Here is a 19,315-nt window from a genome sequence, read left to right as displayed (position 1 = left end):
GGATATTTCTCATATAAAATACTGCAAATATGCGAATTCCCATGAATAATGGGTAGAAACAGTCCATAGAGAAATCCACAAATAAGTGAGTCCATGATTACCAAGAAAACGAATACGAATACAAGGGGTTCAATGTAATTTAAGTTGCATGAAATGAACTAAAAGGGACCTGAAAATTCTCAATGGTTACTGCAACAAAAATGCAGAGACAATGAAAGATGAACATTATTTTATACTCTAGCTGTAATTCTATTAGTATTACAGTTGACCCCCGTCTATTCCTGGTGACAGATTGCGAACTAGCCTATTTAGGGATTTTTCTAAGGAAATATATATAGACATTTTATTCATGGAAATTCGTCTATTTGCGGTATTTATCATAGGGAAACATTCACTAATTGCTGTACTTTCATATAATTTTTGTGACTAAATGCATTTTTTGTGATAAAACTATTGAAATACTCGGGTATAAGCGTTTCTAGAAGGTTTTTTGGTGTCTAAGCTATCAAAATAGGCGTTTATAAACAATTTTAGAGGGGTTTCAAGTATTTGCAGATTTCAGCTACTCATGGGGGGGGGGGGGGGGGGTGGGGGGAGGGGGGGGGGGGGGGGTTTGGGTAGTACACATTCCCTGCAAATACTTATATGCACCGGGGATTGACTGCTTACCACACTTAAGCCATAAATTTAATAAAGGAACTGAGTGGGTGAGGAGTTAGACTGTGCTGTACAGAACATCATTATCAATGCCAAAAAATGCATCTAAAGCTAAGAATATGCAACAGAATTTTATTTTAGAAACAGGTAAAACAAAGGCAAGTGGGTGATTATACCTAATTAATGTAAACACTTCTATAACCTTTTAAAAAAATAAGTTTTGCACTAAAAATCTACTAAATTAACATTGCAATTGTCCAACAACACTGCCACTGATATTTGGCATTATCTCTCAGTATCATTCTTTTGTGAAAAATGTTGTCCTCACTTTCCCAGGAAAAAGATATTCCACATGCTCAAGCTGACAGGGGCTTTCCAATCTAAATTGTAGATGCAGACTACTGGTGCATGTCCAATTTAATAGGAGAAGGGGTTTCCTTTCCTTTATGCATATTCCCAATTGAAAGATTTTCCTAGCAATTATCACCATTTTCAGTTACAACCTGAACACACCTCCACTAAACCTTGAACACACCCTCACTAAATCTAAATATGCACCACCCACAAAGTCAAAGCCTAAACACACCCCTCACTAAAACTAAATGCTCAACTCATCACTGCTAAACCTATACACACCACACTTAAACCTAAAATGCAACCCCAATAAACCTGAACACACACACCCCATAATAAAGCTAAACACACCCCACCAAAACTAAGCATGCCCCCACTAGACCTAAACACACCCCAACTAAAGCTAAAAGCCCCCTAATCAAAATGCATCCCCACTAAACCAAAAGACATCCCTACTAAACCTAAATACAATCCCTACTAACATAAACACACACCAACCACTGTGTGAAACCTTTACACATAACACTAAACCTAAACCCCCGGAATTGAAACACATCCCCACTAAGCCTAAACACATCCCCAACTAAACTTAAATACGACCCAACTAAACCGAACACATCTCCAATAACCTAAACACACCCACCACTTAACCTTGACACCCATCCCACCAAACCTAAACACATCCTGCACTAAACATAAACACCTCTTTTACTAAACCTAAATGCATCCTCCACTTACCCTAAACACACCCCCACTAAACCTAAACACATGGCATCTACTTCAGTTAAACTCGGCCCTAAATCTTAGCATACTTCCCTAAACCTAAACATTCATCGCTAAATCTAAATCATCTCCCAAAACCTAAACATGCCTCTACGGCTAAACACACCTCCCACTAAAATTAAACATCCCCCTAAATCAAAACACACACTCACTAAACCTAAGCATACCTCCACTTAACTGAAACATCCCCACTAAACCTAAGCACACCCTCATATTACCAAAACAATCCCCAACTAAAGCTAAACACATCACCCCATTAAACTTAGACACAACCCCACTAAACCAGATCATGCCCACACTAAACCTATACACATCTCCCACCAAACCTGGACACACCCCCACTAAGCCTAAACACACAACACCCACTAAATCTAAATGCGCCCCTACTCAAACTAAATAAAACCCAAACTAAACCTAAACACACCCCACTAAACCTAATTACATCCACCACTAAACCAAAACCTCCCTCCCAACAACCCTAAACACACCCTCACTAAGCCTAATAAACAGCATTCGCAAAACCTGAACACTCACTACACCTCATCCACCCTCACTATAGCTAAATTCACGCCAACTAAACTTGAACACATCCCCCTAAACCTAAACAAGCCCCTCACTAAAACTAAATACACCCCCCGACTAAATCTAATCACACACCTCATGCTAAACATACCACCACTAAACTTAAATACGCTCTCAATAAACCTAAACACAGCCCCCACTAAATCTAAGCACACACTCCCTTAAACCTAAACACACCCCTCCTAAACCTAAACATATCCCATGCTAAACCTAAACACATCCCCACTAAACCTAATTTTCATCATGTATTTCTTTGGTCTCCAGCACATGAAATGGGGTTATAATAAAACCTGAATTTATTTACCATTTAAGTTACAAAGAGAAGGAAGAAGGGGGATGGGGGAAGGAAAAGGGGGGCCAAGGTACAACTTTAAAACTAACCTATTATTTGAAATAGGTCAGATGACCACACGTCAAATTTTGTCTAGGTCAGTCAAGCATTTTGGATTTCTATATGTACTGGTGCACAAACATACAAAAATTCACTCAGGTTTACATACATACATACACACATATTTTATATATATATTATTATTATATATAATATATATATATATATATATATATATATATATATATATATATATGTATATATTTGATTTTAAATCATGAAGAAATAAAAAAATGTGATGATTATACGAACACAGTTACAGCCATGAAGGAAAATTGAAACACTGGAGATGCTAAGTATTTTCATCTTATTGCTGTTTCAAATTTTTTCATGGGTGTAACCTGTTCATATATATATATATATATATATATATATATATATATATATATATATATATATATATATAATATATACACAGTATATAGTATATGTATATGTGTGTGTGCATAATCCTGAGTACCCTCTTTGCAGCCAGTCAAATTAGTTATCCTCTATAATTGCTCAAGTTTGAGAATGTATGCATGATTAAATAAACCTCTCCTTAGCAACACAGAAATATTCCAAAGACAACTCCAGAAAGCTTTCGTATATATATATATATATATATATATATATATATATATATATATATATATATATATATATATATAATATATAAAGTACTTTAATTCAACCCTTGATTAACCACAGGCTTTTGGAAGTTATGAATCAGGGGCCAGATTTTTTTGCACTTTAAAAACAAAAATTTTATCAAAAATGACAATTACAGAAAGATAAAAACAACAAAACATTAAGAATCATGCAATAATGTATTGGGCTGCATTGTTACTCATTATTTCTTCAGCATAATTTGTAGTGTAAACTCCATTTAATGAAAAGACTCTGAGATTCATATCCATCTTTCAATACTGTACCGAAATTGTCTAACAAGGTCTTCCTTCGTGTGACCACAATTCTTGAAAACATCAAGCCAGTCAAGTACAAAATCAGAGGCATCAGTTGCACCACCTGGAAAATCAAACAGGAAAATTAAACAAGAAAATTGAACAGGTGCATATTGATAACCACAAATAACTGATGTTCAAAAGTTTTCTAGCACACTATATCAAACATTTCTGAAATTTAAAGATAGAGGCAAATAATTCTTATATAGTATATAACTACATAAAAATTTGCTACTATAGCTTACAGAATAATTTATAAATTCTACTGAATGTAAGGAATATCATGACACATATAGTCATCAAGCTACCACCATGAATTCTAATCTGGTGGTTATAAGGTGTTCTGTAAGCCATATCATTCAGCTAAGTTTGTTTGGACTCCTGAGTGTCAAGAATCCTTTGAGAAGGTAAAAGCCATTTTAACTTCAAGACCAGTACTTCAAGCTCCAGACTTCAACAAGAAATTTGTGATACAAGTTGATGCGTCGGACTGTGGCATTGGAGCTGTTCTACTTCAAGAAGATGAAAATAATATCTAATATCCTGTGTGCTTCATGTCTTCAAAATTGAAAAAACATCAAAAAGTATACTCAACAATCGAGAAGGAAACTTTAGCCTTAATCACAGCATTGAAAAAGTTTGAAGTGTATGTGAATAGACCTAGGAATGAAGAAATTTTAGTGCTGTCTGATCACAATCCACTATCATTTATCCAGAGAATGAAAAGCCATAATCAAAGACTGACCAGGTGGTCTTTGTGCCTGCAACAGTATAACTTAAGAATGCAGCACATTAGCGGCAAAAACATTGTAGTTGCTCATTATATATCTCGTTGCAAATCGTTGGATTCAACACTGTGATAAAAAATCTTCTAGGGGGAGGTATATTATATATTGCTACTTTCAAAATGCATATATCCCCTCTTTGACTGTATGAAATATTGTGTATAAGATTTTGGCAACATTTTTTCAGATTCCTTAGAGATAGGATGTTTAAAATGTGTGTTCCGATTTCTGCATTACATATTCTAAAAGAATATATAACGTAAAATGTAGAAAGAGAGAGAATATCATTGTCCGTTCAAAGCTAGAATTGTTTCAGTAACTTTTCATCTCCTCGAGATTAGAGGAACTCCGAGATCTCCGTTTGCTTTCCTAATCTGTCAACACGTTTGATTAGAGACCTCGAGTCTTCATTGTGTTTTGGGATTCTGTCATCACGTATGATAAGGGACTTCTGCTTCGACCGATCGAGTCGAGTACGTGTCTTTTTTTAACAGACTGGTCTCATACGCGTATGTCTTTGTCAAAGCCACGTGCAGATTACACATTTTGTATGTAAAGTTGCGTAAGATTTCGAAGCTTCAAGAAAGAATTGTTGCCCAAAACGTTTTGTGTCATCTCCAGTCCAGCTTCCGTAAGGGAGAAGAATTTAATTGCATCTAAGATACTCGAGGCGTTCAGATCTCTCTCTCTCTCTCTCTTTATAATGTGAGTATTTCAGACCATAATGTCAAAGAATTAACAGTCCATTCCAAAGCAACTGAAAACAGAGATAAGCAAGAAATGAAAAAGTGGGAAGGATATGGAAAATACAACTTCTACAGTAAAAATATAAAATGGTCAGAAATAAATGAAGAATTAAACAAAGATTTGGATAACATTTTCGTAAGTGATGATATAAGGGTAAATACGGAGATATTATATAAAATATTAGAGAAAATAGTGGATAAATATATACCGAAGAAGAAAAGTAAACATCAGTCATGCATACCAAGAGACAGAAGGATCTTGTTCCAGAAAATCAGAAAGTGGAAAAAAGGTCTTGCAAAAGAAAAAATGCATGGAAAGTTATAGAACTAAAAAGTAAGATAGAAAATGCAGAACAAAAGATTAGTATACAATCAAAAGAAAATGAAAAATGGGACTTGGAAGAAAAAACCCTAGTAAATATCAAGCAAAACCCCAAACTATTATACTCGTACGCGAAAAAGATGAATAAAAGAAGAATAGAAATAGGCCCTCTAAGAATTGAAGGGAGATTAACGAATGAAAAAAAGGAAATATGCAACATATTGGCAGAACAATATAAGAGAGAATTCACCCCTAGAATTGATAATGAAGATAATGATATAGAAGTAAGGGACAAAAAAGTGAATATCTAGCAGACATAGATTTTAATGAAGCTGATATTGTGCAGGCTATTAATGATATTAAAAATGGAGCTGCTGCAGGGCCTGATGGTGTCCCTGCTATTTTGTTAAAGAAAGTAGTTCATTCTATCGCAAAGCCACTTGCAATATTATTAAGACAACGTGTAGATACAGGCAAGATTTATGATGAGCACAAATTAGCATATATTACCCCTACTTTCAAAAGTAGATCAAGCTAGAGGCAAGTAATTATAGGCCTGTGAGTCTAACATCACATATTATGAAAGTGTATGAAAGGGTAATGAAGAAGAATATTATGAAACATTTAATAAAAAATTTGTTTAATATAGGACAACATGGTTTCGTACCCGGAAAAAGTACACAAACCCAACTGTTAGTCCACCGTGAAAACATATACAAAAATATGAAAAGCGGAAATGAAAAAGATGTGGTTTATCTAGACTTTGCAAAGGCTTTTGACAAGGTAGACCATAATATATTAGCGAAGAAAATTAGAAAACATAATACAGTAGTACCTCGAGATACGAAAGGCTCAACTTACGAAAACCTCGTGATACGAAAGCCAATACGAAAAATTTAACGGCTCTACATACGAAAAGTTTTCAAGATACGAAAGGTTTCTGAAAGTCCGAGATTCGCCCGAACCACCGATAACAATTTTGAAACTCGCGCGCCGCCAACTTAGTAGACTCGCCACCATCCTCCTGCTCTCCCATTGGTTACTGATGCTAGTCACCGCCATGAGATCCTTCTCTCCTATTGGACAGCATCCCTCCCATCATGCATCTATGTACGCATACGTGGTGGCGTGCCTACCTCGTCCACTTCGTACCAGCATCGTTATCGTACGCACGCGGTATTCGTTCGGTCTTACGATTTCGTTTAGTAACGTAAATTCGTTAGTAATTTCGTTGCAGTATACGTACTTTATTGTGTTGTGCGAAAACTTTATTGTACTTATACGTACAAGATAACGTAGTCATGGGTCCCAAGAAAGTTGAAATTCACAGAAAGAAGCGAATACTCTCTTTGGAGACAAAGATGGAGATCATCAAGAAGTATGCAGCTGGTATGCGATTGAGTGTGATCGCCAAGGAATACGGCTGAAATCCATCGACAATAGGCACCATCCTTAAACAGAAGGATGCCATCAAAGCAGCTACACCGTCCAAGGGCATCACTATTTTGTCCAGCAAGAGGACCCACGTGCACGACGAGATGGAACGGCTGCTTCTTGTCTGGATAAAAGACAAAGAAATCGCTGGCGATACGGTAACGGAGACTGCAATCTCCCACAAGGCCAGCGCTATTTTCGGCGATTTGATTGCGCAGGCGGAAGACGACGGAGGGGAAGGGACATCAACACAAACCCCAGAGTTCAAGGCTTTGCACGGCTGGGTCGAGAAATTTCGTAAACGAACTGGCATCCATTCGGTGCTGCGGCATGGGGAGGCTGCCAGCTCGGACATGAAAGCGGCCGAAGCATTTAGAAAGACTTTCGACGAGATGATGACCAAGGAAGGCTACAGTTCTCAGCAAGTTTTCAACTGTGATGAGACTGGCCTTTTTTGGAAAAAAATGCCTCGTCGGACGTACATCACGGAGGAAGAGAAGAAGCTACCCGGGCATAAGCCTATGAAAGACAGGCTTACGCTCGCACTTTGTTCAAACTCCAGTGGGGATTGCAAGGTGAAGCCCCTACTGGTGTATCATTCAGAGACTCCACGAGCCTTCAAGGCCCACAAAGTGCTTAAGGAGAAGCTTCCAGTGATGTGGAGGGCTAATGCAAAAGCCTGGGTAACGAGGCTTTTGTTCACCGAGTGGGTAAATCTGTGTTTCGGCCCGACAGTGAAGAAATTTTTGGAAGAGAAGCACCTCCCCCTGAAATGTCTGCTGGTGTTGGACAATGCCCCTCCCCACCCTCCTGGCCTCGAGGAAGATATCCTAGCGGAGTATTCCTTCGTCAAGATTCTTTTTCTTCCGCCCAACACCACCCCTCTCCTCCAGCCCATGGACCAGCAAGTGATAGCGAACTTTAAGAAGCTGTACACGAAACATCTTTCGACATCACCGATACCACATTGCGTCAATTTTGGAAGGAGCATTTCGACATCGTCATTTGCATCCGACTCATCGACCAAGCTTGGCAGGAGGTTTCGAGGCGAACCTTGAATTCCTCGTGGAGGAAACTCTGGCCTGATGCCGTATCCGCCCGAGACTTTGAGGGATTCGACGTGGGCGAAGCTGGTGCTGCAGAGTCAGAAACAGTTGACGATCCCGAAACTGTTTCCCAACCAGATCTTGACGAGATCGTTGCACTCGGCAAGTCCATGGGGCTGGTCGTCGACGAGGACGACATCAACGACCTTCTCAAAGAGCACCAAGTGGAGCTTAAAATGGATGACCTGAAGGAGTTGGAGCCCATGCAACATAACGTCGTTCAAGAGGAGTTCTCTAGCAGCAGCGAGGAAGAGGAGGAGGACCCTATGACAACGGCAGAAATTAAGGATGTTCTAGCCGCTTTTCATAAAGTGCAATTGTTTATAGAAAAAAAGACACCCCGAAAAGGCTCACACAGGTTGTATGCTTGCGCAGTTCGATGACGTTTGCCTAAGTCGTTTCAGGAACATTGTGAAAAGTAGGCAGAAGCAGTCTTCCTTGGATCGTTATTTTTTAAAGAGGCCTTTAGCATTAGCAGGAGTAAGCAAAAAGGAAGAACCAAGTGTTAAAAAACAAATGTGAAAGCAAAAAAGGAAGAACCAAGTGATGAAAACAGAAAGTTGAAAGCAAAAAAGGAAGAACCAAGTGATAAACAGAAAGTTGAAAGTGGTGATGAAGTTGAAATTCTGTAAAAAAACTAAAAAAAAAAAAAAAAAAAATACTACGTAAAAGTAAAAAAAATTAAAAAAAATAAGTTAAAAATAATTTTTTTTTTTTTTTTTTAAATTTTAGTTTTTTGTAAAGTAAGTGCTACAGTTTTGTTAATGTGTTTCGTAAATTTTAGTTTATGTATGTTTTCCTTACATTTTTGTATGTGTTTTCGTAAAGTTAAGTGTATACGTACGTACGTACGTATCTGCTGTTTGTCCTCCTCCTCCTCTGCCGCCACTTTCGGAGATAGCCTCACTCGAAAGGTAAGCTTCCACATTTTACGTACAGTATTTCTTGTATACCATGTACACTAATACACTTTATTTACAGGTTAATTTGCATTTCGTTATTAAGTTAGGTATTGAATGGTCCAAATTGTTGTAGTATTTCATTGTTTATAGGTCAATTTAGCTTTAATATGAAATTTACTGGGGTGTTTTTGGAGGGCTTGGAACGGATTAGCCATTTTGCATGTAAAATGTGGTCCAAGATACGAAAACCTCATGATACGAAGGATGCCTCGGAACGGATTAATTTCGTATCTAGTATAGTGGATAAAGTAGGAAGATGGTTAAAAGAATTTTTACACAACAGAAAACAGATAGTTATTGCAAACAATGAGTAAACAGATGAAGCTAAGGTAATATCCGGTGTGCCACAAGGTACGGTGTCAGCTGCATTACTGTTTGTTATTATGATTGCAGACATAGACAGTAATGTTAAGGACTCGGTAGTGAGTAGTTTCGCTGATGACACAAGAATAAGTAGAGAAATTACTGGATGAGATTAGGAAGCGCTACAAACAGACCTTAACAAAGTATTTGATTGGGCAGAGGTAAATAGGATGGTATTTAACTCTGATAAATTTGAATCAATAAATTATGGAGACAGAGAAGGAAAGCTATATGCATATAGGGGACCTAATAATGAGACAATCACAAATAAGGAAGCAGTTAAAGACCTTGGTGTGATGATGAATAGGAACATGTTATGCAATGATCAAATAGTAATTCTATTGGCAAAATGTAAAGCAAAAATGGGAATGTTGTTACTGCACTTCAAAACAAGAAAAGCTGAACACATGATTATGCTTTATAAAACATATGTTCGTAGTCCACTTGAATATTGCAATATGATATGGTACCCACACTATCAAAAGGATATTGCACAAATAGAGAGTGTACAAAGGTCCTTTACAGCTAGAATAGAAGTAGTTATAGACCTTGACTACTGGGAAAGACTACAATCCTTAAAATTATAGTCTAGAAAGGAGAAGAGAACACTACATGATAATTCAAGCATGGAAACAGATAGAAGGAATTGCCGAAAACATCATGGAGCTAAAAATATCAGAAAGAGCAAGCAGAGGTAGATTAATAGTGCCCAAAACTATACCAGGAAAAATAAGGAAAGCATACAGGACATTAATCCACTACACACCAGCATCGATAATGCAGCTTCTATTCAATGCGTTGCCAGCTCATCTGAGGAATATATCAGGAGTGAGCATAGATGTGTTTAAGAATAAGCTCTACAAATATCTAAGCTGCATCCCAGACCATTCAAGATTGGAGGATGCAAAATATACCGGAAGATGTACTAGCAACTCTCTGGTAGACATTAGAGGTTCCTCACACTGAGGGACCTGGGGCAACCCAAACAAGAGGTAAGGTCTGTAAGGTAAGGTCTCTCTCTCTCTCTCTCTCTCTCTCTCTCTCTCTCTCTCTCTCTCTCTCTCTCTCTCTCATAGCACTTTTGATTTTAAAGTAACGTAACGATTTTGTACTTATTGAATGGTCACTCGTAACTTGAGAATTTCAGATTTGATATTTCTTAGAGATTATTTAGTGTTATTTAGTGTTTTTTTGTGGAATCTGAACAAACATTGTTTTGTAACGGCACCTGGTTTTGTGAAATTGTTAAACAAGCTGCAGCAATGGTATACCAAAAAGGTAAAGTGCATTATATTTTTATTAGTTGCAACTAATAACTGATAGGAACAGTGGTTAGGTAAAAACTAATAACTGATGGTTACAAAGGTTTGGTAAGAACTAATAACTATTGGTTACTATGGTTTAAAGAACTGATAACTAATAGTTACAATGGTTTGAGAGAAACTATTTGCGTTTTTACACATTGAAAATTTTTGTTTTGTGTTTATTCATTTGAAGTTATTTTTATGCTTTGTGCATTTGTCAATTTTCTTATTGAAGTGTGTCTTTTTATTTTATAATCTGTGTGATTAATACTTTTGAAATTTTGGTATTTTCCACATTTTTCTGTATTTTTATTTGCATTCACAATTTAATTGACTTAGTTATTTTCATTAATTAATCGTTGCACATTTAATTAAATTTAACACTTGTGAATTAATTTGCATTTCCTTATCAAGTTTTCACTTGTGAATTAATTTCCAAATTTCAATTATTGCCTAACACTTTTGAATTTTGATTGAATTAATTTTCTTGAATTTTGTGATAAATTAATTTTGATTTAAGTTTACTTACTCTGATTCGAGAATTAATTAAACTTTACTTTGTTTTCAAGTAACAGTAATTTTCCCTGATATTGTGAATTTCACTTATAAATTTTGAGTTTAATAATAAATTTTTGTATTTAGAATTTTTATAAGTGTTTTCAATTCTAACCAGTATATTTGCATTTGGATTATATTGATGTTAGGTAGAAACATAGAGTGGTGATTGATCTATTTCCTTCAATTAACTTGAAGTGACTAAGAACCAGGGAAGTACTTGGACTTCTGAAATAAGGGAAATACTTAGACTTTTAATGTTGTTGATGGAGTGATGCCCTTTGATTAATCTAATTACTTACAAGACTACCTCACACCTGTTTTGATGAACTTAGTCTGATTTTCTGCAATACTGGTAATTTGTTAAGATATCACTGTTGCCTTTAGAGTATTCAGTTGTTTAGTACCTGTGATGAGGGTTCAGGTGTCTGGCTTTTGTGAGGCAACAGTTAATGAATGGCAAGTGTAGTAACCAGATACTTGGCACTTTGTCATTTATATATATATATATATATATATATATATATAATATATATATATATATATAATATATATATATATATATATATATATATGCACAGTGGTCCCCCCCGTATTCGCGGGGGATGCGTACCAGACCCCCCCCCCGTGAATAGTTAGAACCCGCGAATGTTTGGAACCCCTATAAAAATGCTAAAAACAGCCTATTTTGTTAGTTAAAACTCAAGAAAAACCCACTAAAAATTTTCATCCATGGTTTTTTTTAATAGTTTTTATCACAAAAAGTGCATTTTATGATGAAATTCATCAAAAAACCAGGAATTTTGTGGTATTTTTACCATAGAAAAATACTGCGAATGCGCGAATTTTCAGCGAATAATGCAGGGAAACGTTCCCCGAGAGAAAATCCGCGAATGTGTGAGTCCGCGAATCTGGAGAACGCGAATACAGGGGTGGGGTCCACTATATATAATAATATATATATATATATTTTATATATATATATATATACATATATAATATATATATATATATATATATATATATATATATATATATATATATATATATATATATATATATATATATAATATATATATTATAATATATATATTATATATATATATACTATATATATATATATATATATATATAATTTATATTATATTTTAATTTATATCATCATATATATCTATATCTATATATATCATATATATCTATATATCTATATATCTATATATCTTCATATCTATATATATATATATATTATATTATATATATATATATATATATATATATAGATATATATATATATATATATATATATCTATATATATATATATATAGATATATATATATATATATATATATATATATATATATTTATATACTATATATATATATATATATTATATATATATATATATATATATATATATATATATATATATATGACTGGTAAAAAAAGTTCTGTAACAACAGAATTCCATCTAATAAAAGGAGCCCATAAAAACACCAAAATGTAGAGAGAAAAGTACTATATTTTTCAGAGATGCTGTCTCTCTCTTCAGGTATATGAATGAGAAAAGTTTACAGAAAAGGTGGTGTGTTTATACCAAGAGATCCGTCCACAAGTAGCCAATTTTAGGTCACCCCCGCTGATAATCTTCCTTCAACCAACGCTTAAGAAGATTAAAGGAAGATTATCAGCGGGGGTGACCTAAATTGGCTTACTTGTGGACGGATCTCTTGGTATAAATACCACCTTTTCTGTAAACTTTTTCTATTCATATACTGAAGAGAGAGACAGCAGTCTCTGAAAGTATCGATAGTACTTTTCTCTCACATTTGTGTATGGGCTCCATATAGATAGATATATATGATATATATTATATATATATATATATATATATATATATATATATATATATATATATATATATATAATATATATATATATATATATATATATATATATATATATATATATATATATAAAGGTTTTTTTTTGCCATGAAGGAAAAATATGAAAAAGCAAGTTAGCCGAGTACTTTCGGTCCTATTCAGACCCTTACTGAGTATGCCTCAGTAAAGGGTCCGAATAGGACCGAAAGTAACTCGGCTAACTCGCTTTTCATTTTTTTCCTTCATGGCAAAAAAACCTTTATTTATACATAGCATCACGTTTTTATATACTTCGTGATCAAGTTATTAATATATATATATATATATATATATATATATATATATATATATATATATATATATATATATTATATATATATATACACAGTGGACCCCAAGTATTCGCGTTCTCCAGATTGCGGACTCACACATTCGCGGATTTCTCTCGGGAACGTTTCCCTGCATTATTCGCGGAAAAATTCGCACATTCGCGGTATTTTCTATGGTAAATATCCACAAATTCCTGGTTTTTTTGATGAATTTCATCATAAAATGCACTTTTTGTGATAAAAACAAACTATTAAAAAAAACACCATGTATGAAAACTTTTTAGTGGGTTTTTCTTGAGGTGTTAAGTAACAAAAATAGGCTGTTTTTAGCATTTTTTTATAGTTGGGGGGGTTCCAACATTCGCGGATTCTCTAACTATTCACGGGGGGGGGGGGGGGGGGGGGGGGGGGGGGGGTGGGGGGGGGGGGGGGGGGGGGGGGGTGGGGGGGGGGTTCTGGTTACACAATCCCCCGCGAATACAGGGACCACTGTATATATATATATATATATATATATATATATATTATATATATATATATATATATATATATATACTATATATATATATATATATATATATATATATATATATATATATATATATATATATATATATATATATATATATATATATATATATATATAGATATATATAATATATATATATATATATATATATATATATATATATATATATATATATATATATATATATATATATATATATATATATATATATATATATATATATATATATATATATATATATATATATATATATATATATATATATATATATATATATATATATATATTTATGTATATATATATATATATATATATATATATATATATATATATATATATATATATATATATATATATATATATCTATATATATATATATATTTTTACGTATATAGCTGGCCTTGAGAGAGGCTAGATACGTAAACAGAATAATGAGGGATTTCAAGAGGGAATTGCTTTAACTTACCGTAAAACTGATAGTTATTATTAATTTCTTTAGAGGGAAGGTCGCCAGAAAACTCAGCTCGTTACTTTACAGCTATTTATTTACAAAAAGACCCGTGCTGGCCTGGAGAAAAGGTAAATGATGGCTCCACTGGAGGAGTTATAGCTGGTTTTCATACACTTGGATATGGCACACTTGCAGGCAGAGAGACGGCACGTGACTCATGGAATCGGTGAAAAGAATCCAGATTAAACAAGATAAAAGGAAAAATGACTTCTTGCTTTGATTAAGGTTAATTCTCTAATACTGGAGAGAAGGAACTTTTAAGGTTTCACTGAAGTATGCAATGACTCCATTGGTCTGGGACGATCACACAAGGGGAAGCATGCGGCCATGAGGCAGTGAGAGGGAACAAAAGGATGAATTCCTTTTCTTGCTGGAAATTGAATTGGGAAAATGAGGATCAAAATGATAATAGGTGATAAGGGACTGGCAATATGCTGTTTCACAAGACGTACCTGGATGTAATGTTCAGTGTGGACCTTTGTAGAAAATGTCGCGCCCGGCTTTGTTCAGGTCTGGGTCATCGGCGTGCCACTCACACCCTGGATAGGCCTAACAGGAAGGCAGGTAATTTGACCTCTGTCTGAGATCACGTCTCGCAGCCGACCGAGACAGAATTCAGGTGGGTTGCTTGGGGGTTGGAAGTCAGCTTAACCCCCCACGATCAAGGCAAATCCTGGAAAACAAGCATACAGCCAGTAGAGGGGTCACAGGAAAGAGAGCTTAAGGTATAGGTCTAAGAAGTACCAATCTGCCTACGCCCTTCCCTTTTGAGATACGTCCCTACAGCTGATAAGACTCTTTTCCCCCAACTGGGGAATCCCCTATCTCTGGCTGGCGGGTTTTGGTTCCCGTGTTTCCTAAAAATCAGCTGATATTCTAAAGAAATGGCTGCCGTTTTCCAAATCAAATTATTTAATTGATATTTGGGGAGACGAACGATCTATACACGTCACTGCTCCCCCTGTTAAGAAGAAGGCATTCACTCCCTTCTCGGGTGTGAAGGTCTTGGCTTAAATAGATTGATCGTCTCGACTACCCAGTTCCCCTACTCTAAACTTGAAGTTCTGTAGAGCGGCGATACAGCTAAGTACAGTGGCCTACCTAACGTATAGGCGGAGATGCTAGTAATAACTTAATGGGAGTAAATGTAGTCTAGCCTAAGTAATAAACTACGGGTTGTCTTGTGACGACAGTCTACTCTACCCCTAGATAAGGTTACTTGAAAATTCTACTTGCTACTAACCTAATGCCCTGGTATAAATCAATTAGCCTAACCTACTCAATACAAGTTAAATGAAGACGCAATCATTCCAGAGTGTGGTACGCACAGCAGCAGTTCAGCGACGGAATTGTTAAAATACATAATGAGAGGTAATGATGCGTGGGGATGATGAGTGGTTAATTGACCAGGAGGGAAATGCAATGAGGTAATTATATTTAAGTGAGGGTTATTGTATTACAATGGCTAGGGGTTAGAGGGTTAGTGCTACTGGCAGAGATCAGGCTGGCTACCTTCTCTGGGTAGGTGCCAGGATCACTCTGCAATTGAATGCGACACTGTACTCGGGCACAGGTGTCAAGGAGAGCATGTGGCTCTTTTGTTAGTATGTTTAATGACGTCTTCTTCTTCTTCTTCTTATTCCTCCAGGACCTGGCTATACCAGTCCTTGGAGTAGACGGAGGCACCGACTCTGGGGAAAGGCCAGAAACGCCGGCAGGAGCAGAGGCAGTGGTAGCCAAGAGGGATTGCAGGAGAACCACCCTACTTCGTATCTGCAGCAACCGTCGTAGGGGTGGAACCTACTGCAGGGGAGGCCCTCACTCCGGCTGCTGCGACAGCCGTCGTAAGGGGAAAACTCCAGGCTGACTCCTGGTCGGGCAGTTCCTGGTTTTCCAGAGGAGGTATGAAGGTTAGGTCTGCCGGAGGTTCATCCTCGGGCGACAGTGGTGAGGGTGAAGAAGACTCATGGACTTTGGGTTGGCCATGGGCTGCGGTAAGCTCCATGCCTGTTGGAGGATCTCCTGTAGGAGGATCCTTGGTTAGGTTAGGCGCCGGCACTAGCTCGGGGCCAGGCGCAGAAGTCAAGTTCGGTTGGTGGCTCTACGTCCAGGCTGGACGGAGCTTGGCACTGCTCAGTGCTGCCAAGTGGCACTGGCAGAGTGTGGAGGTCGACTGGACCTGTGGCGGGTACCGGAGGTGCAATACCTCTCAGCGTGCCCTTGGAAATGGGAGACAGAGGCTCCTGTCTCTTTTGGAAGGCTAAGCCTTGTGGAAAATGGACATTGTCCGCTGCTGGTAGTCGGCTAGGGCACCTAGGCCAATTAGTAGAGTGCCTATTACATTGCAGGGTTTTGCAACGGAAACTGTGAATGGTCAATCTCCCTCCTGGTAACGGGGGAGACTGTTGGTGGACGTACTTCCTGGAGGAAGTAGAATTTCGATGACTCCTTGTCTTGGAGTGATTTGTTGTGGGGTTAGGACCCCTAGGCTTCTTGAACGGTGAGGGAGACTTCATGTCTTGCCCTAGGAGGAGGTCGTAACCTCCTGGAATGTAGCTTGCAACTGCAAGGGTACAAACTCTGGAGAAGTGAGGTCTGGTGACCCTCAATTGGACGGTCGGAAGGATCAATTTAATATGGTTGATACCTTCGATGGTGATTAATTGACGTCTATCAATGTTAGCCCCTTGGGGGACACGGTCTTCCGTATCAGGGAGATTTGAGCGCCAGAGTGTCGTAGGCTCTGACGTGGCTTGGCTGATGATGACTTTGAGGAGTGCGACGGTTATAGGGCCCTTAGCTGGGGGTCCTAGGGAAGAAGGATTGGTGACGGCCATTGCGATGGCAGGAATATTAAAATTTGTGCACCCTCCATAGTTGGCAGACATGTGACCCTTGCGGCCACAGTCTCGGCAGAACGTGTTCCAGAACCTCTTCCGTGGCACTGGATGATAAGACCGAGATGGCCCCACAGGTTGCGAATCTGTGGAGTCACCAAGGCGGCAGTGTGCTCTGGCACAGGTGAAACGTCCTCTGTTGGATCACCCTCGGAAACAAGTCCGGGGTCAACTGGTGGGCTTACCTCTTCCAAAGGGGAGGAGGTAGGCGGTAAAGTGGTAAGAGGCTGAGATGGTGCGGAAGAAACTTCGGGCTCTGACACTGGGTCAGGGCCAGGTTCGCAAATAGACAGGATGTCGGGGACATCGGAGGCACTAGCCTCTGAACCTAAAATTGAGGTGTGGTTATCTGGCATGCTGCAGGTGTCGGTGCATCTGGTAGTGGGAGCTGCGTCCAGGGAGATACGGCTTTAGTAGATCTCGGCCCAATATCACCTGATAAACATCATGAAATTGGTCAACTACACCCAGGCGGCACAATGTGGTTTCCCTGGTCTCCTGGTCCAGAAAGGGCATTTCAAACATTCAGAAGGACCCGAAGGAACAGAATAGAGGTTACCGTCAATCCATTCAAACCGAATTTCTTCGTTCGTCTGGATTTTGGCACCCCTAGGCAATGCCTTTCTGGAATAAGGGAGACCTGGGCTTCGGTGTCGGCGGCCATGACTTGTACCCACTGATAGGCCGTAGGAGACTGTTCATCAGGCAGGGGCTACATGGTAGCCTTGGAGAAGTTCACCCTGGAAGCTCTCCTCCCAAGGTAGAGACCGACTTGGGCACTGGTCGGAATCCACAGCATGCCCACGCACACAACAAGTGGTGCAGAACCTCCGCAACCACCTCTTACCGGGAGTCCAGCTCATGGTAGGTGGGGCTTAGAAAACTAGCAGAGAGATTGCGTCATCTATGAGAGCTACCTCATGCTTTCTCTCTTCTTCTCTTTCCTTTCTCTCTGCTTCTCTGGCTTTCCTCTCTGCTTCTCTTTCTTCTCTCTCTGCTTCTCTGGCTTTTCCTCCTCTGTTCTCTTTTCTTCCTTTCTTGCAGGCGCACAGCAGCCTGCTGCGCCTTTATCACTGGTCAAGTGCTGGTCCAGTGTAACCAGCCTCCTTGCCCAGAGTTTATGAGGGCTCCGAGCTTCTCTAGCTCTCTGGCAAAGAAGTCGCGGGAAGCAGGGGAAGTCATTTCCCTTAGGCTGCAGTAGAGGCTCGGAGGAAAATGATTTAATTGGCCAGGAAGGGTAATGGATGGAATGGGAGTGCCTACTGTGGAAAGTGGCACTCACTTGGAAATGGGTTCTGCGACGTTGGTAATGAAAAGTCTGAAAAGACTGGGCTGCGGTGGCACTTTGTGAATGGCACCTTCTGATGAGGTCGAAAAAAATCGAAGGAAGTGTGCGGCGTACGTCACACTTACGGGCGTTCCCAACTTGGGAGACGTTGGAATGGGCTACCTGTACGTCTGTACAGGTGCGCGGCACTTATGAGGAGGCGTTCCTTGGGTTGGTCCGAAGGATCACTGATCCTCGTACACGGACATTAATGAATTGGGCGTTCCGTAAGGACGAACACGCAGGTTTGTCAGCACTTAGGGCTGGTATTGCGGCGCTTCGGGAGGCGTTCCCTTTCCCTTGTGAGTGTCCGAAGGATCACTGACCCTTGTACATGGACACACTAGTTACTTGGGCGTTCCGTAAGGACGGACACGCAGGTTTAATGGCTACCTGTACGGCCTGTACAGGTGCAATGGCACTTATGGAGGCTGGAGCACTGGTATCGTGCTGGTGTGGTCCCGGACACTACATGCAGTATACTTAAATATACTGAAGTGAAATGGCACTGCTCATGGCAGAGGGTAATAGTGGAGGAGAGAAAGTAAAA

At 38.3% G+C, this 19,315-nt stretch overlaps 1 protein-coding gene across 8 annotated transcripts in view; it reads right to left on the bottom strand.

The window, feature by feature from the left end:
* Positions 1-3,681: 3,681 nt before the first annotated feature.
* Positions 3,682-19,315, bottom strand: part of LOC135224572 (acyl-coenzyme A diphosphatase NUDT19-like) — a gene marked incomplete at its 3' end in the record, with an annotated part of 72,802 nt that continues 57,168 nt past the window's right edge. For all 8 annotated transcript variants that reach the window (XM_064263696.1, XM_064263689.1, XM_064263697.1 and 5 more), the window contains 1 exon segment: positions 3,682-3,775. In XM_064263696.1, coding sequence (XP_064119766.1) covers positions 3,682-3,775 — 94 coding nt within the window.

This window comes from Macrobrachium nipponense, chromosome 12 (genome assembly GCF_015104395.2).
Source record: "Macrobrachium nipponense isolate FS-2020 chromosome 12, ASM1510439v2, whole genome shotgun sequence".
Lineage (NCBI taxonomy): Eukaryota > Metazoa > Arthropoda > Malacostraca > Decapoda > Palaemonidae > Macrobrachium > Macrobrachium nipponense.
The sequence above is the reverse complement of the archived record's forward strand: the minus strand, read 5'-3'. Positions and strand labels throughout refer to the sequence as shown.